At 39.3% G+C, this 25,488-nt stretch overlaps 1 protein-coding gene across 2 annotated transcripts in view; it reads left to right on the plus strand.

The window, feature by feature from the left end:
* Positions 1–25,488, plus strand: part of creb5b (cAMP responsive element binding protein 5b) — a 55,979-nt gene that overhangs the window by 3,249 nt on the left and 27,242 nt on the right. For both annotated transcript variants that reach the window (XM_057339867.1, XM_057339866.1), the window contains exons 2-6: positions 3,131–3,208; positions 4,991–5,084; positions 7,494–7,615; positions 10,363–10,520; positions 24,473–24,599. In XM_057339867.1, the coding sequence (XP_057195850.1) occupies positions 3,155–3,208; positions 4,991–5,084; positions 7,494–7,615; positions 10,363–10,520; positions 24,473–24,599 (555 nt within the window). In that variant the 5' untranslated portion in view covers positions 3,131–3,154. The remainder of the gene's footprint in view (positions 1–3,130; positions 3,209–4,990; positions 5,085–7,493; positions 7,616–10,362; positions 10,521–24,472; positions 24,600–25,488) is intronic.

Consider the following 25,488-nt stretch of genomic DNA (forward strand, 5'->3'; position numbering starts at 1 on the left):
GCTTTCATGGTCCATTACAGCTGTGTCTCATTAGGCTGTTGTAGACTATAATACTGTTACACTTTCACACAAAACATCCACGAGGGTGCTATAAAATGCCCAAAGCAGGTGTAACTCATGAAGTTCATGCACGTCTTCTTGTGTGCTTGTTTATGAAAAATTCTGGCTAATTTGTTAAAAGCTACAGCTTTTAATTGATCCTGAATTCCTTGAAAGCACAGAAAATATCAAGTGATTTTTTTATGACAAAAGCTGTCATCAAGGTCTGTTTATGAAGTTGCATGAGACAGCAGGGCCGGTGAGAGAAACGTGCATTCAGAATCACACACCCAACTTTGGAAACAGAAGCGGCTCCTGATGTTGTAGCACACTTGGTGACTGATATATTCCACAGCATCCAAGCCTGAACGCCATGGCGACAATAGGATATAGCTCATTGTGAGCCCACATAACAAAACTGATCTCCAGCTTCACCCCATTTACACCATAGGAGCTGCCTGGTTACTCTTCATGTGAGCAAAACGAAATGACTGGCATACCATTCCATTGTCAGGCTGTCATCTGTGGTATTTAGCATCATCATAGCATTAAACAAGGAGTCACAGTGGTCATGGTGAGCAGTGATAGTGGAAACATATTTGTCATTGATGGTGGAAAAATGCACTACTTGTAAAATGGAGGCTAGAAATAGTTGAGAGTTTTACCGTTGTGATGAAACATTTTTACCCCTCCTTGACCTCTTTGTAATTTGTTATGCTGTCTGTTTCCTAATGGGTAGAGTCAGCTGTATCTTAAAAAATGAACATATTTTTTCTGCCGTTTATATAAGCAATCTATTTGTGGGTTCACTTTCCTAAAAGCGTGACTGCGATATTATTAAAACATTATTTTGGTTGTTTGAGCATCTCAACCTGGCATGGTGTTTGGTGCAGGACTCCATTTGTTACCAGCAGTTGGACAGCGAGTATTTGCATTGGAAAACCATCATCATTTTCTCAATTTCTTTTAGAGATGCTTCTAGCACAGACATTACTCACACCATTAGTCACTAATACCGGCGCTAAAGTCATGGCAGCTGAGGTATTAAAGGACAGTTTAGGTGTCAAAAGAGTTGCTAATGACCGACAGTTCATTGATACGTTGACCTGGGTGCTGTGTGTCTGGGTTAGCCACACTGCGTGCACAACACAACACAGAAGGTATAGTTTACACCTAACCCTGTGGTCAGTGACAGCTCCGTGGTGACAAATAGGGATGCAACGAAATTAAAATTCTTGGCCGAAGCCGAATAAAAATGAAACACTTGGGCGAAGGCCGAATACCGAACATGGCATCTTCTATTTATTTAGCCAATTTTTTCACTATTGCATAAACTGAATGGTAAACATGTGCTTTTTATATTTTGTCTTGCTTTTCAATATAAAACAATATAACTTAAAATAAGATTGAGCAAAACAAGTAGGCAGAATTAAAACTAAAAAATTGAGCCCTCTCCCTTCTTGAATAGCCTACAATGGACCTATAACTGACTGCTGAAAGAATGTACTGTACTCTGTACCCCTACAACAAAACACATCGTTAAAAAGTGTCAATCAACATTATAAACTAAAAATATGAATAAACGAAAGCTGTTGGATTATTATAGGCTACACTGAAAAATATTTAAAGAAAAAAAAACATCCATGCAAGCAATTCTGACTGACAACCATTTCAGTTCACGTCTCTCCTCCAAACTCTGCCCACAAAAGCTGAATGTTCTCTCAGAAGGTGCACTCGTGGCCGGGATGCACAGATTAAACATACTTTGACAAGTTGTCTAGTAAGGGAACTGTGTGGACGTGACCACTGGATGATGTCAAAGGATGTCGCGAGCGGCGGGCTACTGTAAAAAATGACACGGATATTTACTTAAAAGAATTATGGTAACAATATTACACAAAATATTTTAAGTACTTTAAAGCTTATTTTTAACGCAATATTCCATGAATAAATCAAGTAAAAATTACCTAAATTATTTAAGCAAGTCACATGATAAACTTAAAAAATAAATAAATAATCAACTTTAACATTTATTATTGTTTACAACAACATACGTATATGATGTACAAGTTAGCTGAGAGTTGTCTCAGTACTGGCATTAGCAGCATTACTGTTCACTGAGTAAAAATACACACATTTTGAGCTCTCCTATAACCTAAGCTTAAGCACCACTCTTCTGAACGATGGTAACCACGAAACTCCAAAATACAAACAGGATCTCTTCTAAATCTTGAAGACAACTGAACAGTAAACACTATCAAGTCTTTCATTTTATTGTAAAGCACATACAACAGCACTTTTTCACAAAAATGACTCTCCTAATGCTGTTGCATGCAAAGCATGCTGGGAACTCTAAATTCACTGCTCAGTTAGTGAAATTAACTAAAAGAATGAATGTGTCCCACCACAAAATAATTCATTAAAGATCCTTTATACAAGTTTAAGTGGGTTGAACATGATACAATGAAGTTGAATTCACTCAATAATTTGTGCATTTAGAATTCCAAGATTTTTTCTATAATTTTAATTTAAAATTTGGTTTAAAAAAACAAGAACACAATTGTATTAAGTAAAGTCTACTCAATTCATTTAATGAAATCTACTACGACCCAGAATCATTTTTTACAGTTACCGGCCGGTAAAGACGCTTTCATTCAGAAATGTACTCCGCCGCAGCAAGTTCTGTGCTGTGTCTTTCTGTGACTTGCTCCATACACTGCCGACACGTTTGTTATATTAATAAAGCGTGCACGTCTCTCTCTCTTACTCTCTCTTTCTCTCTCTCTCTGCGCTGGTTGCTGCTTGATCACATCACATGTCATGCTTTTTTTTGCTATTTTCAGCCGAATATTTTCGGTTGCCGAACATTCGGTGCTCCCTAGATTTTTATTTTGGGGTGAACTATTCCATTAACCGTCACAGCTCTTAATGCCTCTCCCAAGGTGTAAGACATCGAATCTGCTCTGAGATTCTCTGGGTACCGCAGAGCATAGCATACGATACATAAGTGACACAATGTGTTTGCGTCTTTATGCTTCTGTGTCCCGGAGGTGAACCTGCTGTGATTTTCTCTCCTCTGCTTTGTGTTCAGGTGTATGAGGAGCCAGTGACAGTAATGAACTCAGAGCAGGAAAGGCCGTTCATGTGCAGCGCCCCGGGCTGCTCTCAGGTGAGTCTGATTGGACAATGGCAAAGACGAACGGACAGGTAACTCGAGAAAGCTCCTTCTCAATGTGAAACTGTGGCACAGACCACAACAGTGAAATGGTATCTTGTTGAGGCAGATGTCGGCCACTGGGGCTTTATAAGATTTCTGGCTCTGTATTCTCTTTGCATGTTGTATGAGGAGGTATCCTTGTAAATATGGAATGAAATCTCTCTTAGTGATTATGATTTGGTTTTTTTTTGCTTTACCCAGTTTTTGTACATTTGGATTAAATTGTATAATAAGATATTTTATTTAAAAAATGTAGAAATGTAATAAATAACCAGAGAACTTCATTTTACATGTAGGCCTACATTAGACTATTTATCAGTTTATATAATACAGTCATGCTGAAGTGATGATTTTAAGCACAAATTACTTTTTGTGTTTTTTTTAAGTTAGTGAAACCTTTTTGCAAATCTGTATCAAAAACATTTGTTTATTAATTTTTAAATCTGGTAGCACTTTACAATAAGGTGCTATTTGTTAACAATTATTTAATGCATTAGCTAACATGAACTAACAATGAACACTTCTACAGCATTTAATAATATTAATTCATGTTAATTTCAGCATTTACTAATACATTATTCAAATCAAACGTTGTCACTGTTATGCACCATGAACTAACATGAATAACTGTACTGAAATGAACGAACGAGAACAAGGATTTATAAATGCTGAAAAACGAAATTGTTCATATTTAGCTAATGCATACTAATGTTATTAGCACCTTATTGTAAAGTGTTACCTTAAATCTTTATTTATGTGCAAAAATTCTCTCTTGCGGAAAACTCTTGCGGAAAAAATGAACGTACAGAAAATGTGAGATGGTTCTTCCCTCAAACCCACTAATTTAAAAAAGTTTAACATGCAAGCATACTTATTGAATATAGAAGAACGATACAAGTCTCAAATCAGTTGTTTCATGTCGGGTCATTTGTTTTGACTTTTTACGTGCGAATCAAGTCTTTAGATATGCTTGCAAAACGCTGCCCAAAGCATGTTTATCACCTTAGTAAATTAACCTGCGTTTAATGTAGGCCATTTTATACCTTGCATACTTTTGTTTATGGTTTCCGAAGAGGATACGAAGCAACTTGTCTACGTTTGCGATAATAATCGGTTAGCTTCTACTAAGTGACAGATGAATTTGCACCACAAAACCGTAGAGCTCTTTTGACATCAGCAACACAAAAACTTGGGAACATTTTTCTTTTTCCTTTCAAAATCTAATAGGTCAATTTATTTTGCTTTTTTAATTGTGGACAATTATATGTTAAATTACAATGTATTGTTTGCACTTTACATTCCAGCTGTCAACGGACTTATCAAAACAGACCTGCCACCTACTTTTGAGGTGCGACCCACCGGTTAAAAACCACTGTACTATTAGGTTAAGCCGGCACGATCTGCTTCAACATGCTGAGTCATGTGGCCAGAGATACAGTATTTCTCTGCGGTGTTTTTAAACATCAATTAAGATAATGTAGTTATGATAATTAGGATTTTTTGCAATCAGTAGGGTGTTATTGTAATCCGTTTAGACAGTTTATGCCTAAGGCCCAGTCTTGAACAAGGTGTAAGTGTAACATTTGCAAAAGAACATTGCTCGATGTACAGAGAATGATTCTTCTCTTAATTCAAACCAGTGAGAGTGTTTTAAGAATGCAAAATGCCAAGTCAATTCTCTTAAAAACTCTTGTTTAGGGTGATTAAATTGCAACCATATTTGTTCATCTCCAGAGGTTTCCTACAGAGGATCATCTAATGATTCATCGGCACAAGCATGAGATGACGCTTAAATTCCCCTCCATCAAACATGACAACATGCTGTCAGGTAAGATGGGCCTCACACCAATACACCTCTTGTGCGAGTTTCCACTTAACGTCTGTCTTTAATTAGGCGTATCAAGCAGAACGCATGACTTGGCAAATGGGTGGGTGTACTTTTAAATGCAGAGCCATGTGGCTAAAATAATATTTGCGCTGTGCTCTGCCTTATTCCCCTAATCCCAGTTATCAAGCCGTACCCTGAGCTCCATATCAATTAGACCGCCGGCTCTCTCAGGGGACGAGGGGAGGGAGGAACAGAGGAGGGAGGGAAAGAAAACAAGTCTCAATGATGAAGAAGTGGACGGTTCGAGGGTGCATATTTAGGGATTGTACAATGCAGTACTACCGAAGCCTGTTTTGTTGGTGTATCTGACTTAAACCTGTTAAAGTAAAATTTGAAATATTACAGACCCATACCACATTTGTAAGTGGTTTGAAATCTGATTTTTAATTAGAAGGAAATAAAGACATAAAACGGGTAAAGTAAACGGGTAGGGTGTTTTGTTGGGTGAAAACTGGTAAAATATACACTTGAATGCACTGTAAATTGCTTTGGACAAAATATAAATATAGTGATGTCATGTCTGCAGGGACAGTGTTTGAATTTTTAGTGCACGACAAAATTTTATATTTAAAAAAAGATCAGTTTGTTTTAATTTTGTTTTTTCCCTTTAGAAAAGTGCTATTCTTGTTTTAAACACAAACCTCAATACATTTTATTAGACGCTAACAACAATGGGATATAAATAAATGTAACTCCTATTCTTTATAAACAGGTTTTCATATTTTGTGCGATTTTGCTTCTCAATTAATTGTAGCTTTCTTAAAGATGTTGGATATTTGTACATGAAACTAGACAATACTGGTAAAGAAAAGGGTATTTGTCAGAGTAAAGGTCTTTGCACATACAGTCCGAAATTTTCGTATGCGTTTTTTCGTATTTGGCTCTCGTTTGTATGGTGTCTCTGAATTGTTATTAAAGGCCACTCAAAATGCTTGCTACGGATGCGAAAACACAGAAAATCGAACCCGGTCCGAATTTTTTTATGATGGACGAAAATATCGGAGGCAGTGTGTAAATGTGATTGACACAACGTGAGGTCGTATTTATTTTTTAACGTGCGGAAATTTCGGACGCGAATTTCGGACTCAATGTGTGGCCCCAAGCCCCGTACAGTTAGCACTGTATGGACACATTTAGTGGGCCCCCCTCATCCCAGGGCCCAGGAAAATATTCTAACTCGCCCCATCCCCCCCAACGATGGCCCTGCATCTCTGTACATTCAACACAAGAGGTTTGCAAACCCAACCGAAACAGCTAAATAAAAGCTTCTGACGGGTACCGTGTGCTTCGTGACACCAGAATGCATTTCTAACCGCCTGCCGTGTCTCTCTCCACTCAGGCTGTGATTCTGTCCGTTTCATTATTTACCGTCAGAGTGACAGATCAGATTTCTGAGACCGGCTTCAGGTTTCTCGCTCGCTCCACATTCTTTGACGTGCGGTCCCTCTTTCAGTAACTCGCTCGCTAATGAACGTGCACATGCATTCCTTCACTCATCTAGATCTCCTTTACACACACACCCCTATTGAGAAATCACACGCACTTCTTATTGAGTTTGTAGTGGAAAAATGATTCACATAATTTAGCCACATAATAACTCATTATATAACTTGTGATGAATATTGCAATCTAAACATTAGGACTTAAAGGTTCACCCAAAAAAATGAAAATTATTATTTTCTTACCCTCTTGTCATTTAAAATCTGCATGACTTTATTTCTTCTGCAGAACACAAAAGAAGATATTTTGAAGATTGTTGGTAACCAAACAACAGCGCTACCCATTAACTTGCATTGGTGTTGTGTCCATACAATAGAAGTGAATGGGTACTGCCATTGTTCGGTTACCAACATTCTTCATAATATTTTCTTTTGTGTTCTGCAGAAGAAAGAAAGTCATACAGCTTTGAAATGACAAGAGGGTGAGTAAATGATGACAGAATTTTGATTTTTGGGGAAACTATCACTTAAGTACATTATAGGCATGATACATAATGCCCCTGCATTGATGCCCACAGTTATTCTCAGAAACATGACGTCTGCAGTGTCTTGAAAGAATAGGATATATTTATCTACTTACATTTAGAAATAAATATAAATAAATGCAAACAAATATGACAGGTTGGAAAGCAAAAGCATGGTGTATGAAGTGCAAAAATCCCCTTTTAACATTAACAACCTACATTTACATGTATGCATTTGGCAGATACCCAAAGCAACTGTGCATTCAACAATTTTATTTTACCCGATACATACATTCTTTTGGAGTGAAATCCATGCCATTGAGATTGTTAGCATGGCTGTATATATAAGCAAAATGAGTTTTAAAGATTTACTTGTCTGTTTCCAGACCAAACACCGACCCCCACGCGCTTCTTGAAGAACTGTGAGGAGGTGGGTCTCTTCAGCGAGCTGGCCTGCTCCATCGAGCAGGAGTTCTGTAAGGCTCAAGAGGAAGAGGACAGCAAACATGTGAGTTACACAGCTCTGTGCAGAGAACCCAGATGCTAACAGCTGCTTTTACGCCACCCACCAAAACAAAGACGCACTGGGGACAGAGAACTACCGGGCAGATCACACACAGCGCCGGCAGGTAGAAGTTCAAGAAGCAGGTTAAAGTGTACCCATATCGGATTTGGCACTTGATTGATGGTTGTGTTCATAAATAGCGTTGTTTGTCTGGGTATCACATAGCACACAGACACACACGCACGCACACACACAAACAAACACACACACTAGATTCGTCTTTCTGTTGCATCGTTAGTGGCGCTAAAATGGTTTGCGAACATAATGACACTCCCCAGTCTTCCATGTTTGGCCAAACAGGTAACCCTGCTCCTAACTCTGGACTTTGCTGATAAATGTGCATAAGTGTACATAAGTGTGTGTCACATAACAGATTCTTTAAAGATTCTAAAGTAAGGCAAAGAAAGGTGAGTTTTAGTGGGCCATTTAAACGGATTCTTGCAGCTATTACCATCAGTCGTATTTCATCGTGACAATTGTGAGGCGACAGTAATATTACTTTTGACGGTTTTATCAGTTTTACAACGACTGGTCACGAGAAGGTTGGGCTCATGACCATCACCCCACTAGCAGACGTGCTTTAGATAAACTAATGGAGTTAATCTGGCAAGTGTACGCTTGAGGTTTAGGGTTAGTACATCATGCCATGTCAGCAAGCAGCAGGTTTTCGCAGACTTTGCTGAGCTCGAGAAGAACCATTTCTTAGGTGAGAGGAAGATATCGCCCAGGGCCTTACAGAGAATTCTGCTGTGCTTGTCTTAAAAAAAGTGCACTATGTGGAATCTTGTTTATGTGTCAAGAATCTCACATGCTGAAATGGTGCACTTTTTAGAGTAGTCTTTGGCTTTATGTGAGCCACTTAGTTTCAAATGAAGAATGGATAAGAATAGAACGTTCTTAACAGATGTCCTTTTGTTTTTCACTTAGACATACGTTATGTTACAGGAAATGCATATGCCTGGACTTTCAGTGGTATCACACTTGAAAGTGGAACAGAGTGCATTTCTAACCAACAAACCTACTCTTTCACACGTCTTGTCAAGTGCGGTGTGAGATGATCAGGTCTAAACCAAATGTGTTTCTACTTTTAGCTCTACAGTCAAAGTAGCTGGCTGGTGTTCTCAGAGCAGAGTTTAGTCATTGAGAGTTATTTTATATTTAGGTGTTTTTAAGGATATTTTTCACAGCTCAACTAATAGACATGAGAACAGTTTTGTTACAGTGCACAGATTCATCACATAGCTGCTGTGCACAATCTTTAAGTGCAAACCAAGTGTTTAACCCAGGGCATAGGCAGTTTCCTAGGGCGCAAAATGACCAGAGGGGCACCAGACGAGAGCGCAAAAATGTGACATGTGAACAGCTTCTTGCATCATCGTTCAGAAAGAAAGTCGGTCACACTTCAGTGTAGGGGGCAATTCTTGCTATTAACAAACCATTAAAGGGGTCATATGACACGGCTAAAATGAATATTATCGTTTGTTTTAGATGTAATGCAATGTGTATACACGATTTAAGGTTCAAAAACGCTGTATTTTCCACATACCGTATATGTTTGTATCTCCTCTTTGCCCCGCCTCTCTGAAACGCGCAGATTTTTTACAAAGCTCATCGCTCTGAAAAGCGAGGTGTGCTATGATTGGCCAGTTCGTAGTGATTGGTCGAATACTGCAAGTGTGTGACGGAAATGTAACGCCTCTTACCATATTTGGAACATCAGGTTCCAAAGCAATTGTACTGACAGTTACGCCCACCTCAGAGCCATTGAGAGAGAGAGTTCTGCCAACGGAAAAAAGTGTTCCATTGGAGTCAACGGAGTTGACGCGACTCTCTCCCTCAATGGCTATGGCCCACCTTACTTGCATATATGTTTGGGCGGTCTTAGTCAAATCATACCACAAACTGACGTAGATTTGTGGGGGTGTGGTTACACGAAGCGTTTCAGGCAGGTCTGGGTGAGCATTCATTTTTAGGTAGAATGCATCTTTTGTTTCCGACACTTTAATTTTTGCAATTTTACGTGTCTAATACATGCATGGGCAACTTGTAACACACCAAAGACACAGAAAAACGCGTATTCGCGCCATATGACCCCTTTAACTACGACTTTTCCCCAATAAACTCTTAATTTGTTGCTTATTAATAGTTAGTAAGGTAGTTGTTAGGTTTAGGTATTGGGTAGGATTAGGGATGTAGAATGTGGTCATGCAGAATATGTGCTTCATAAGTACTAATAAACTGCCAATAATAGGCATGCTAATAACAACTAGTTAATAGTGAGAATTGCCCCCTATACTGAAGTATTACCAGAAAGTCATACAGGTTTGAAATGACAAGAGGGCGTGTAAATAATGATAGAATTTTCATTTTGAAGGTTAACTATTCCTTTAATTTTGATGCTTTTCAGAGCAAACCTCATTGTTTTAATTTGCGCTATGACACGAACCAGTATATTGCAAGCCAGTTGACTTTTTTTATTTGCATTTTTTGTCACTTTTGTTCGGTGTCTGTATTGTAGTTGTGGATGATGTTGTGCTGTCCCAGTAAACTCTGGTGATCCTCCACAACCACACACTCAGAACTGTCCCACGTTGGGAATTGTGTCATGCCAAAATCACTTCCTAGCAAAATATTCTTCCCACATACCTATATACAGTACTTACCCATAATTCCTCTCTCTTTCTGAACAGAATATCTCTCTTTATGGGCAGGGAGGCCCTAACCAGAACCAGCAGACGCACTCGAGGATGGCCAATCATGACAGCAGTATAGTGATCCAGCAGGCCTTGCCTTCGCCTCAGTCCAGCTCTGTCATCACTCAGGCCCCCTCCACCAACAGACAGATCGGGTAAGATGGCATCTCATCATCACTGTTATGTTGCACAGCGCTTGCAAATAACCGTTATTATAAGCCGTCTGTGATTGGTCATTGGAACAGTGCTCTGTAGACAGAGGCTAGTGGTTTTGATTTTGGTCCAAGGTCCAAGCTGTTGTTTGCATTTCTACCTATCAGAATGCAGCAGGTGGAGAAATAGCGATTGCGGGCTTCGAAAGACTTAAGTGAGAATTTCATTCGGGGCTTTTCTTGTTTGTCCTGTCATTCGGAAAGCAGCGGACAACAGGGATTCTTTGATTCTTTTGATATATTTTATATAACTAATAAAGTAATGTTGTGTTTTGACAGTGTTTTGATTTCACTATCCATAGTGCAAAAACTATCGTGCCAGTTGGCCGGTCATTTTATTAGGAATGGCAGCATAATGTAACACGTGGTTCACATTAAATTGTGTGAACGAACCAAAATAAAAATAATGTGTGTTCGTAGCTGACAAGAAATTATAAAGTTAAAAAGCTGGTAGAACAAGTTTGTTTACAGTTTTTGTAAGCAATTAAATCAAGAAACGTAATAGTCTTGCATTCCTTGGCATGTAATTGCTTTTAAAACGTGTGTGCACATTCGTGTTAGTATCTTTCAAACTGTCCCTGCAGTGACTCTTAAAGTTTGTATGTCGTGTAGCCAACTTGGGTGTGTCTCACAGCGATGACATCATCGGCGCAGTTCTGGTGGGGATATCAGCTTTTTAGGAAGACGCCCCTCTTGCGCAAACACGTCCCGCTGATCATTCTCTCTGTCTTTTGCTTTTTTCCCCATCCGTCTTAATTCTACTTCATGCATGTCTGTCCTTCTGTCTGATTTTTCTTTAAATCAGAATACACCCTGTCTGCAGTGTAATCAGCACCTGAACGCACCCTCAAACACATAGAGAACGGTATTATTTACATGAGTGTGATGGTGGTGGAGGACTAGGCCTGTTTCACACATACTGTCTGAGGGGGGTTAGGTGTGGGTTTGAGCCGTAAATATTCATTTAGGCGCCTGTATTAACAGGTTGCAGAGTTTAAATGCTCGAGCGAGACCTCAAACTGTCCCAGATGAGGCAATGAGCAGAGATTCGGCACTGATTTTTGCCACATGGCACACAGAAAACACGCATTATAACATGCAGGGTATATGCACTGGGTATATGCAGGGTATATCTCCCATTGTTAAAAACGTTTATCAGGGTCTCAAATACGTTCTGCTCAGTACTCATTCTCTAAACCGAAGTATTTTAATTTGTGTGGGCCTTATTCTCATTAGAATTAAATTTCATGACAATTAACTTTATAGTAGTTCTTTATGGCTCACTCCCAATAACCATTTAATGATTTATCGCCATTATCAATGGAAGAAGTCAACACCTGTATAGAAGTGCTGTCAGGTTGAAAGCTCTATTTGGGCCTGCCTTCACACAGCATATATGTAACAGGCCTTACGGTGTTAATTAAAGGGTCAGTTGAGCTGCTGTCACATCTTTCCCTGCCTCCTTAAACACATATATATTCTGTATGTTGCCAGGTCCTCTGAGGCCGAATGTTTCATAATGAAAGTGTCATGTCGCCACTTAGCAATTTGATATATGTGTCCTTTTCTTCTTTGAAGCAGTAAGCCGTGCACATATCAGAATGAACCTCAAAAATCAATAACACACACACTTTACTGAGGGTCTGTGTAACAGTTTATGTATTTGAGGACGTTTGTGAGGCAAATGAAGACGTACTGCATTTAGAGAAAGGATAGATTGGAGAACTTGTGAATATTAGATGGAAGACCTGACAATCAACTTGATTGACAGTCTGACAGTACATTTGTTCAGGGAAAGGGATGGAATTTCAGTCGAAGAAAGAGAGAGAGAGGGCTAGATAGTTCATCTTTGCTTCACTGCCTGCCCTGAATCCTTAGGTTTCCCATCTTTGACAATCAGAAATGAAAACTGAGAATTGAGAATAAAAATGTAAAAGTAATACAATAATACAGTTTTTAAGGAATGTAAAAACAGAATATACTGTATCGCCTAATATCACTTAGTTTGCACATGCTGTGTGTGCACAATAGTATTGTGGGTTGAGGACCAGTTAAAGCAGCCCCAGAAACACTAAATGCTGCTATGAATGCATTACTGTTTCTGCAGACTACAACAATACAAATGAATGGATAGTTGGCCAAATCCAATGGCCATGCTGTGTGTGTGTACTGTAGATGGGTGGATGTACATGTGTTAAAGCATATTTGAAAGTGATATATATCAAATTCAAAATAAAGAAATTCAATTAAAAGACCTTTGAGATGTGTTGCACTGTGACACTATTTTCATGACATAAGCACCCCCCAAATAGGTTTATTTAAACAAAACTTTGTGAACTGTAAAATGTGATTTTGGGGAAATATATGTGAAAAGTATTATTATTTATATTTGAAAAGTATTTTTATCAATATGTGAAAAATATTATTATCAAAATTTGAAAACATATTGTAATTAATAATTGAAAATATGATCGGGTTAATATTTTATTATTGTTATTATTATTATTAGCCCTATATGTAATATTTTAATTATGAAAAATATCTTTAAAATATTTCTCTAAATTTTAACATGACCTACACACCTTTTCCAACTTCTAATTTCACTGTTCTGAAATTGATCTATACATATTTTCCTTTCATTTTAAAACTCCTTCTATTTATACATTTCACCTTTTTATTTTATATATTTTTATATTTATATACATAAAAATGGCACAATACAGCACAAACTGTACAACAAACAAACTCTCTAGGACTCCTGAAGTGTGAGAAGGTTTGTTTGGTTATAGGGACTCCAGAGGTCAAGGGTTGGGTTGTGGAAGCGTGTATCAGTGCGAGTGGAAATGTCCACCTCAGCGGGAAAAAAGGGCTTTCAATCCCCTCAGCACAGAAACTGCTCCTCCAGCAGAGTCCAGTTAGCGCCTCCGTCCACAAACCGGTTAATATTTTCTTCCTGCCATTTCAAAAAGAAGAATCGTGTTATAGTTTCTGACTTAATGCAGTGCAAGGTTTAGTAATGGGCTGCCGTTGTTCAGTGTTAATGTGTTGAAATATTACGATTAAATAGCGCTGTACCTAGAAAAAGAGAGTGAATCATAGTTTGGCATGACAACGAGTTGTACGGAATGGCGGGCTTACGTAAGAGTAGCTACAGCGTTACTGTTTTAAATGGTAAATTGACGCCACCGACATATATGACAGAAAACCACAAGGTTATTCATCCACTCCCCCAATGTATATGTTTAACAGTTGGCAAACTGGTGGTGATGATTACTCACCTTTCTAAGAACATCCATGGGTTGTTTTAGAGAAGTCTTATCCAAAGCTTGAGTTGCTTGTTCCTGTTTCTGAGAGAAACATTCAATGATAAAAGAAAATTCACGCTAACAGATGTCAGACCTGGCTTTGGGTCTTTTAAACTGGAACTAAAGCTTATGATTGGAATCAGGAACTTTCTTTTTCTCAGCACCCCTCTGTCTTTGAAAATGTACTTAACTTGTACAGTGACTGTCAATGGCTCTAATCCAGAGTCCATCTGTTCTCCGAGCTCTTTGTGATGTGAAGAGTGATGGAGATCCGCATCGTCCATTGAATTAGGATAACAAGCCATTTTCAGTGCTCCGCCATGTTTACTAAAAAGCTTTGAGGCTTGGAATCAATTAAGATTGGCTTTCCTCAAGTCTGCCTGCTAAACAGGGCTCAGGCAGGGGGCCCACAGCTGTGAAACTCAAGGACCCTCACCCCCCACCTTTTGCTGAGATTCCTCCAACGTTCCTCTGCCTTTTTTCCATCATCCACACCGCCGAGGTCCCTCAGAGAGCCAAGAGCTGGATCAGAGACCCTCAGAGAGTCGAGTTGACAAAAAGCAGTGTAAATACCCTTCAGGACTGAGAGAAGAAAGAGAAAAATTAAAGTACAGAACGGAGGGGATGTGAATGTCACAGCTATCACGACCGTTCAAGGTGGAAAAGGGTGATCCAAATGATTCGAATGCTCTCCGCATGTGAATTACAAACATCTGTTGCTGAGTAATGTCAGTGCTAAATATGTTAGACATAGTCGGTCGGTGTGAGATAAAACAAGGGAGCTCAGTCTCTTTGATTGAGCGATAAGAGAGTTCAGGGGGTGGAGAAAATGGCTGTTAGCCGCCACTACTGAAGCGTTTGAATTGTGATGGTACACGATGGCCGTGGGTGAACAAGTTTAGCAAAGGAGTGACAGTGACTCTTCTGGAGCTGATTTGGTTAAAATGTTCATTATAATGGATGCAAAATAGATCAAAGGCACATGTTTGCATAGTCACAACAGATCAATATGGTTGTTTAAAAGAGCTGCCTTCAATTTGACATCATCATTGACTCCCATAGTGTTTATTTTCCCTACTATGGCAGTAAATGGGGGATGAGATCCTTTTTGGTTACAAGCATTCTTCCCAATATCTTCCTTTTTGTTTAGCAGAACAAGGACATTTATACAGGTTTGGAGCAACCTGAGGATGAGTAAATGATAGAATTTTCATTTTTGGGAGAACTGTCCCTTTAAGTTTGGGCCACATAACGTTTGTTTGTTTGTTGTTGCCAATGAAACATTCTATAGTCGGGTCATATTATAGCATATTACAGCACTTGTTTATTAGTAATGACAGACATGTGTGTGGGTTATTCTGGATGGGGACACTGTAGAATTAGGTCTTACATTTTAAAATTCAGGAAATAAAAGGAATATAAAAAACAAAATACGTTGTAAATGACAAAAAAACATTTAGGACTAAAAAATAGGAATTGTATTTTGAAAATGGTCACCTGTTAGAATGTAATCGGCCCCAAAAATGTGTTTATCTTTTAGTGTCTGGAAGCTATTTTGGGATTCTCCGGTTTTCTCATATTTTTCACATACTTTGATCAGGTGTGTTTTTTACTTTTTATCTCTCTGTGTGTGGCTGATATTGACAAGCTGTATGATCTCACACCATCAAAACTGGATTTAACAAAACTGAACGTGTGCCTGTCTGCATGTGCATGTTTTCACACATCTAAAGATAAGAGAAGCTGGTTTTCACACCCCTGAAGAACAGGAAGATCCCAGGGTATTTTGGTGGTTGAAAAGGAAGCTGTGCAATTCAGCACAACATGTTGCAGTGACAGAGACCTGTTAGCGCGAGAGAGACTGACAGAGAAATAGATCCCGAAACAAATACGAGGAGACTTTCAAAATAGAAGAGAAAAGAGAGGGTAACCTTCTTCCCTCCATTAACATTTCCTCATTTCATTGTTTGTGTTCTTGTGGCTCGACTGTAGTGTGTGATGCTAGCAAAACCAAGGTCATGAGATCGATTTCCGAAGAATGCGTGCACTAATGAAAATATATAGCTTGAATGCACTTCAGGTTCGCTTCGGATAAAAGCTTCTGCTAAATGCATAAATGTAAATGTCATGGTATTCTCGAATCTTTATGCCTCCAGCTTGTCAATACTTTATACTTGCTCTTTGGGGCTCTGATTCTCCTACCCGTGTTGTTTTTGTGTGAGGCAGCATAGGAGGTCCCCTCTTACACCCTCCACCCCCTCCGGTTCCTCTCATGGGCCAAAACACAGACGTCATCGATTTCTTCACAGACTGCTTTCAATCACATTGATCAAAACTTGACTACAGCTCTGTCAGAACCTCACATAGGATTTAAACTTCACGACCTCTCTGAGGGAAAAGGTAACTACGGTTGTTTTTCTAGCTTATTACATCATTGTGAAAGAAAGAATGGGTGGTTGTGCATCCTGAGATGATCATGCGGTAGAGAATCAGAGCATAGGTTTTTATTGGACAGGTAAGATCAAAGGACTGTTAAGAGAATTTGACTTGGCACTTGTGGATACTGGACTCTGGATAGACATCATAAGAAATACCCAGAGGAGAATTTTATTGCTAATGTGCTGCTTTATTATATCTCAGGAGATTTCATTTAAGTTTCATTAAGGTATTAACTTTGTCCGATTTTTTGTACAGTAAACATACACCGCCAGTTGTTGACATACAGTAATAGGACTACAAAACAATTGTTTTAAGCACAGTTTGAAAAATTTGGTCTAGTGTCAGTTTTATAAGAAATTTATATTAAATTCCTATTAGAATTACTTTTGACTGCATCTTTTGGTTTCTGAGCAAACACAAGTAGAAAGTATAATCGGTATTACAGTTTTATCCGTGTAGTGTGATCACCGTATATGCATTTGTACAGAAGAGATGTCACCTTGATATGCAGTGAATGCGTCTTATGCATGTTATAAAGGCAGAAAAAATTGCAAAAAAACAGACAGAGAGAGAAGACATGCAGGCAGGATGTACATCTGAGCTGAATTAGAGTGAGCTCATTGTGTACGGCGTAGGGTTTAATAGTGCGCTTGGAGAGGAACGCCCAGGCCCTGCTCTTCTCATTCCAGCACCACTGTGTCATCCCCGTCCAGCACACAGACACATGCGGAGAGAGAGAGAGAGAGAGAGAGAGAGAGAGAGAGACCCCTAAAGCAGACAACAGGAAGAGAGGAACTGCATGAAAGAGAGGGAGGAAGAGAGGGATCAGGGATAGATTGAGAACAGGGCTCTTAGATTGAAGTACAAATGAGAGGGGCAATCAGAAAGGATGGGTAGAGGAAGGAAAGGATCTGGGCTGCTGGGAAAAAAAAGATACCACAAAGTAAAGCAGGTGATCTGCTGAGTTTGAGACCAATTTGAAGTGCGAGACCAATTTGAAAATCTATAAATTAAAACATATACATAAACATGTAATTAAAACATATAACCCTGCAATAAACAAAAAATTTTTACATGTTAAAAAGAAAAAACTAAAAAAACAGTATCATGTAAAATGTATTTTTAAGATTTTACACTAATAAAATTTGTTGGGAAGTTTGTGACGGCCACGCTATAAAAAATAACAGCATGAAACGGTAATATTCCAGCAACTGGGGCACCAGAAGAAATTGTAAAATATATTTTTTATAAAGTATTTTTTAATGTTATTTTACATCCAACTTGTAAATTTGCAATCTATTTCGTAATTGTACATTTTTACAGAATTTTAAAAATACATGACAATTCTGTAAAACAAAAAAGTTAAATTTTGTAAAATTACTGTTTTTACAGTGCATGTTAACTCATATGTACAATAAATCAATTTGTACGATAAAGTTTTTTTCTGTGCGTTCTTAAAATAAAGTGTTTCACAATGCCATGGAAGAATCAATTTTGGCTGAACGATCCTATAAAGATCACAAAAGGTCTATTGTTGTTAAAAAGGTTCTTTAAAGTAAAAAACTGAATTAATTCTTTAAAAATCTTTTAGTGAATGGTTCTTTAAGGCGCAAAAAATGTCTATGGAAACTTTCTATGACATCGCAGTGAAGAGCCTTTTGTAGTACCTTCATTTAGAAATGTCTACTTTTTGTCAAAACAAATTGTCAAATTGATATGAAAGAAATTGGAGAATGACAAAATAGCAATGCTCAGTGACGTTTCTTATCATTTATACCAATAAAGCAGATGAGAAATATATCTCTTAATACTTTGTTCAAATGTTCCAGTGACAAACTATCTTGCTGAAATTGTGTTTTAATCTCTATTGTCACAGTCGATTGTTCATAAATAAATACTTGAGTGTATTTTGTCCTTCCATGTTATCTATTTGCCGTAAGAAAGATTCAAAGCGTGCTGTCAGTGTGATTCAATATTTCACAGACAGGTGGGGGCGGAGCCTAAACCCATCCTCAGCCTGTTATACTGAAGAGCTCTCAGCGTAGTTTCAGTCAGGGGAAGAAACAACTGGCTGGCCCTGGGCCAGCGTACTCTCTCTGTTTGTCTGTCTCTCTCTTTCTGCCTCCCTCGGTTCCTTACACCCTTTCTCTCAGCAGCGATGAGAGATGTATCCGTGCATAATTGGGGCTTTGTGGTGAGCTGCGGCATGCTTGCTTGCCCTGAGGTATTCCAGGATAAGTCTCTTGCTGTTGTTCTCATTGACAGGCTCAGACTTTATGTGGGCCTTCAGTCTGTCACTGCCAGTCTGTTGTCAAAGTTGTTCACATGTCTCTCCCCTTACTGTCCTCAGTGTGCTACTTTTTTGTCACCTTTTTCTCACCAGCCTTTAAAGGGACAGCTCGCTTAAAAAAAGACTAAACTTATGTTGTTGGAAACCTGTGTGACTTTCTTTTGTTGAACACAACAACACATGCATAGCTAGACCTCAAGTGTGAACTAGATCAACAGATTTGTTAAAAAACATCAGACGCAAATAAAAATGACTTGTTCATAAAACTGACATTGAACTTTCGTCATCTCTCACAAAGATTTGATTCTCATTAGAAGATTGTATGCGCCACTTTTATGAAAGCGGATTTGCTTCATATATTCACCTTTTGTCTTCAACTGAGGAAGAAAGTCAAGTTTGGGAAAACATGACCGTGTGTAAATAATAACAACACAATTTAATTTGGCCTTCTCAGATTGATTTATTTGATCAGGTTCTTATGAGTCTACCCACTCTACTTTCCCATCAGTCCTTGGACCTGTGGCAAACCCACTCTTCATCTTACTCTCTCTCTCTCTCTCTCTCTCTCTCTCTCTCTCTCTCTGTTTCTCTGAGTGTGATTAAAGTGGTAAATCAGGGGCAGGTCCTGTGCTGTATTTACTTGGAGCGCCAGGCAGCTGCAAGCTGTTTGGCCTCTCTCTGTTTCTCCCGCTGTTTAGGCCCATTGCCATGGAGACCGCACCACCGTCTCACAGCGGCTGGAACCGGGCCCCGGGCTGTTTTGGTTACATTCACACAGAGCAGAAAAAAAAGAGAAACGTTTTTGCACCATCGCTGCTGCAGTGTCTGCCCAAGTTAGTGTGGAGCAATGACTAAAAGAGAGAGAGAACATGGTATTCAGATAGAGAGAGAGCGAGAGAGTTGGTGAGAGAGTGTAGACTAAAAAACAGAAAGATGGTGAGAGGGTGGGTGTGGGGGGTGCAAGAAGCCAAGAGCATTACATCATTGCTGGAGTAGAGACAGAAGGGAAGGATATGAGTCAGTGGGCTGACTGTGCCTGGCTCTCTTTCACTCTCTTGCTCCTCTCTATCGCTCAAGTGGCAGTCAAGCCTCTCAGACTGAAGTGCATGTAGAAATAGATATATGTGCTTTTGAAGTTTAGACTGCTTTTATGTTTAGTTTATAAATATCCTACTCAATTTGCTCATGAGATATCTTTTGTACAGTTGTAAAAATATGTAATTTTAGATTATGTAAAATATATATTTTAGGTATAGGGGTATAGTTATCGTCTCTGAGTCATTGCATTTATTTATAGATATTTAGCTATAGTCCTTTTAATAACCTAAAAAAGTTTGGATGAGTCTTCTAAAATTTAAGAATTCTCCTTGAAATTTGATAAGTATGGCAACATGTAAAATTTTGCGTTTTCAAGGATTTGACGAGTGTTCTTTCCCAATTCATTAAAAACATAGAATTTGAAACCTTCTTATGAATTGTCTGGAAATCATTATATTCCATTCGTGTATAAATAAAATAACTCAAGCTGCGTACACACCGGCAGCGACTCTGTCGCTGTGTCTCGCTATGAGGTTGTTATAAGGTGTTCCTAGCTTTGGTTGCTCCAGTAACAGTTATAAACAAACCCTTGAGTAACTGACGAGAGACGGATGACGTGAGCTCCGCTGCTTTAGTCACTCATCATTTGCATAAAGTTGAGCAAATCTCAACTTTGTCGTGTTGATTGACACGCCTACTTCCTGTCGCCACCGGTCACTGTCGCTCGTGTCGCCGGATGCCGCTTAGCTACCATTGAAGTGAATGAGATCATGTCGCTCTGTCACTGCCAGTCGCTGGCGGTGTGAATGAAGATTTAGAATTCTCTTAATAGGCCTCATTTATTAAGCAGAACAGTTTTCAAATTCACGTTGACTTTTGTTCTGCTTGTCTTTAATCAATGAGGCCCCAACTGTATATCCTGTACTAAAATGCTTGTACCCTGAATTTGTCACCATGAGACAGGTTTCACCCATTCACACACCAAGAACAATATCTGTAAAGATAACTACTGGACAACTATGTATTTAAGTGTACAGTAACTTTGTTTATTCTAAGCGCTGCTTTTTACGTTTTAAATGTGCATGATAGTCGGTATGAAACGGAAGTAGCGATTGTATTTTTTTCGGTATAGCATTGACGTCACTTTCCCACGTGAACACACCGGGACACGCTCCCTTGAGTGGTAAAACTAAGGCAAAATGGCTGCATTCAATAGGAGGAACAAAACCGGGACTAAAACACGCAATTATTTGCTGAAACTACAAGCAGCTGGACTCGATGGTGATCCTTACGACTACCTTGACTTACAAAGGAATCAGGTGTTCTTAGCCATTCAAATGTTGTGCATACCCTCTATACCCGAGTGAAACAACTTCAGAAATTATAAAAAAATGTTGGGCGGGACTTCATCCATGGAGGACTGATTGGATCGTTAAAATGCACATTTGCAATCAGTCAGTCATTGGAGCCCCGCCAAAGTCCGTTTTTTGGAAGTAATGCCACTTGGTGGCCGCATTTGCAACGCATCTGGGCAGCTATTTACATCATAACAAGTCCACAGTCCTATCTACTTGAATGGGGCAATGCAGATATTTCTAAAATCGCTGTTAAACAATTAATTAAACATAAACAATTAAACAGCATATTTCCGATCAATAATTAAACATGACTATATGTTTGCTAAGCTTAATTGCGCTAAAAATCACCTTTTTTAAGGTTACCTCATGTACTACGCCTGCGCACAGGCTGGAAAGTGCCGCACAAGAGCCCATGCCCCAGAGAATCGGCAGTTTTTATTGATTGACAATTGGCTCGTTTTGGCTCTCACTAGTCAGATCCGTGGGCGTGGCTTGTTGGTTTTGACTAAATGTTTGGTGTTTCAAGTCTCACGAAACCTTTACCCTAACCCACACCGATTCGAAAGCAAACTTTTTATGGTTTTTCGAATCGCTAGGCTTGTTCTACTTGATTCGGCGCCGCAAGATCCGACAGGCGGATGACATCACAGTACCGCGAGAGCGATTCGAAACCAAACTTTTTATCGTTTTTCGAATCGCTCTCGCGGTACTTTGATGTCATCCGCCTGCCGGATCTTGCGGCGCCGCATCAAGTCGAACCAGCCTAATATCTTTGGCCCCGCCCTAGAGCCATTCCTCGTTTATTTTTGCGGCCGCAGATGGAACGGCAAATGTCTATGGGCTCCAACATGATGGGTATGCAGGGCCCCGCCCACAACAGCTCTTGCCCCTCCCCCCACGTTCCTCCCATGCACTCAGAGGCAAAAGTGAAGAGATGACGTTTCGAGGGGGGGTGGTTAAAGTTTTTGATTAAAGATTACAAGTAGAAAGTAATAAAAAATAATAATGAAATGGACGGATAAATTATTTATAATAAATTGCAACACTGTGTAAAACAATTAGAATGATCATTTTTTATTTCATGCCAACTTTATTTGATTTTGATTGGTTGTCAGTGTTTTATTGTTTATCAGCTGTTTATGTATTATAATAGAATTCAAATATTTTGATATTTAAAACGCTATCTTTATACATACTACACACTGAATGACTTGAAGCTGTGTATGCAGGACAGATATGTATTTGATGTCTGCTCTGGGACAGATGCGGAATGATAGTGGAAAATAACGAGAAAGAAAAAAGAAACAGAAAAGCGGGAGTGATGTCTTGTTGGAGCGGACGGGTTGTGTGTGTAATGTGAGAGGGTCAGGGTTGCACTGTGTGTTTGTGTGTGTCTCTGGGGGTCTTATTATCCCCTCTGAAATGACATACTGTCATTTCATGCAAACTATACAGTACACCACATGCACATGCTCACTAGATGCACACCGACAGCAGTATATCGAGGGGCACAGAAAGTTTTAATCTGTTCCTGTGTTAGTTTTGTTATTTGTTCTTTTCGTTCCCAACGCACACTCTTTTTCTTTCTCCAATGCTTTAGAAGCAGGTGAGTGAGTTTGACAGTGGGACCTGCGCAGCGTCTAAAGCGTCTTTCTTCTCGCTGGTCAGGTTGAGCTCTTAATTAGGACTGTTTCCTGTTCGCTGAGTTTTAATGCGCAGCATGGCCGGCCCGTAGAGACTCTGTGTTTCTCTCTTTCCCGCTTACTTTCTCTCTTGACCTCAGTGAAGGCTGTGAAGGCCAAGGTTGATTTTTCTTCAAAGCTGAGCTGTGCTGTTCTTTGCCACAATAATGTAAATGTGTCGAGAAAAATCTCTCATATTTTATTACATTGAAACATTAGAGAAATAAAATCAATTTAATTAATTTGGGTGGAAAATAATTTGTGCAAACTGGTGTTATTAAGCTGGTGGCATCTTGTATTACTTTGTTAGAATCCCCCCAGAATGTAAACCCCTAGTAAAAGTTGTCTACATTTTCTCACTTTTTACTCACTTTGTACAACATTTTGTGAAATGCCCTGGCTGTTCTAATGGAGATTCCTCAAAATGGACAAACTATACTATTGGAAAAAAATGGAGCAACCACACATACGTACACACCTGGGTATGTATTTATGTTCATTTCAGAGATGTGAGGTTGTTAAGGGGTCTTAGCATGTGATGGATTGGAACGTTAGACACAAATGACAATATGTCAGAATGTTAATGACCGCGTGCGTTTGCGAGCCTGTGTGCGCCTGTACGTGTACACAGTAATCACGCAGTGTAAATGCCGCTATTTAGGCCAGATAAATACAGGTATTTGTTCAGGTGGGGACCCTCTTTTTTCCCTTTCAGCTGTCCGTCAGCTTTCCAATCAGACCCAAATAATGCTTGTCATCTGAGGCTAAAGGTTATTCAGACAGGCCCGGTTGCTCTGCGCTGTATGGTGGTCCGGACCTGCGAGGTAGCTGAGCTATGATGAAATTACTGAGTGCTATATCTCACACTTTCAAGACAAATATCAGAAAGTGCTGCACTGGTAGCTTTGTGCCAACATGAACAGGAAGTTGTTTGTTTGGTGGGTTGAAACTGCCACATGTGTCACACCTTAGGTGCTGATGTGCGTACCGCTTGTGAGAGGATACAAAAAGGGGATTTTTTGTGTTCTTAAAGGTATAGTTCACAAAAAAACCTAATAAATAGCAAAAAAGGCATTCTTCCAAGTATGTTCCTTAAAGCTAAACTTTCTCTTGCGAGAGAGATTTGTAGCAAACTGATGCATCAAATTAATTCTGGCGTCACTTTTCTTTTTCCTCATCCACACTTTTATTGAAGCACAAATGATTTGATTGGCTTAAAGGGACAGTTCACCCAAAAATGAAAATTCTGTCATCATTTACTCAGAGAAAGATATTTGAAAGAATGCTTTTCACCATTCCACCAATCCACCATTGACTAGTAGGAAAAATGACAGTGGTGGCCAAGAACTGTTTGGTTACAAGCATTCTTCCAAATGTCTTTCTCTGTGTTCATCAGAACAAAGAAATGTACACAGATTTGCAACAACTCGAGGGTGAGTAAATGATGACAGAATTTTCATTTTTGGGTGAACTATCCCTTTAAAGATAAAAGCCATGAAACCTTCTTTAAGCGCTTCCAGCAAAACTTCTCTAGCTGTGAAATCCATTGTGCCTCTCTGTGTATATCTGACAGTGGATGATGACTTCTTAAGAAAGACAAAACACAGCACTGAGATTCTTTGGAACAATGACAAACCGAAATGGGAACTGAATTTGTGTGGTACAGTATGATATGAATTTCTAAAAATGGCACATGGTTGACGTCAGTTGTGAAATTAAACTTTCATGTGTGAAAATAAGTTAATCTCGGTTTTCCTTTTTCTCTTTCTTTCTCTTCCTTTAGGCCAGTGCCTGGTTCACTTTCCTCTTTATTGCACCTGAGGAACCGACAGCGACAGCCTCTACCAGCATCCATGCCGGGCACACTGCCTGACCCCACTATGCAAGGATCGTCTGCTGTTCTTATGCCTGTGAGATCATAAATACACCAGCACCCTCAAACACGCACAATGCATTTACAGTTCCCAGTAAATGATTCCTGTGCATAATCGAAGCACATAAATATGCACAGACGTGCGCAAATTCATCTTTTAAAACCCTGTTTGTCCGGTTTTCTCAGCAGTCTGCTATCCATTAATGCCTTTCCCAGTGTTGTACCCCATATCAGCGGCTGTTTTATCAGGAAAGCCATCAGCAGAGGTGTAATTTTCTACCAAAGCTCGATCTGTTTTAATTCTATTTAAGAAATGTCAATAAAGGACCGAGTGCAGGCTGAGGAAGGAGTGTGTGTGTGTTCGCCAGAGCTGCCCGTATCGGGGTTCTAATGACACAACACATGTTCTCATTGTAACATAAGCCAGCCCATGTCGGCTATGGAAGTAAAAGCACAGAGTTGATTAAATTAAATCGGGACATTTTTTTGCAGTCCCGATTGACGTCCCAGGAAAGGGGTGCAGTGTGGGGTGATATTTTTAAACCAAATATTCCTCCAATAATTACTGCGGACTGCTGTGCTTTCACTCTGCTTCAGGTCATCAGGGGTTTGGAAGGGGGGTCAGAGGTAGATCTCGGAGGTCTTGGGTTTTGGTAACAGGACTCCCAGTCTCTCTCCATCTCTTTCGCACAACCATTCATTTTACTTTTAGGTGAAACTGTAAAATGGTGCATGTACATCTTTGGCACACACTTCTATGCAAAAATGAAAGTTGAAACTGAATTTTAGCCTTTTGGTCACATGTAATTGGGACTTTCTGAATGCAAAGAAACACTGACAAAGCAGCGCAGATCAAAGCCGTAGATTTGTTGTTTAGTCTTGGTTTTTTTTACACTTCTGCAGCTTCTTATTAACTGAGACTGCTG

Source organism: Triplophysa rosa, linkage group LG8, assembly GCF_024868665.1.
Source record: "Triplophysa rosa linkage group LG8, Trosa_1v2, whole genome shotgun sequence".
Taxonomy (NCBI): Eukaryota; Metazoa; Chordata; class Actinopteri; order Cypriniformes; family Nemacheilidae; genus Triplophysa; species Triplophysa rosa.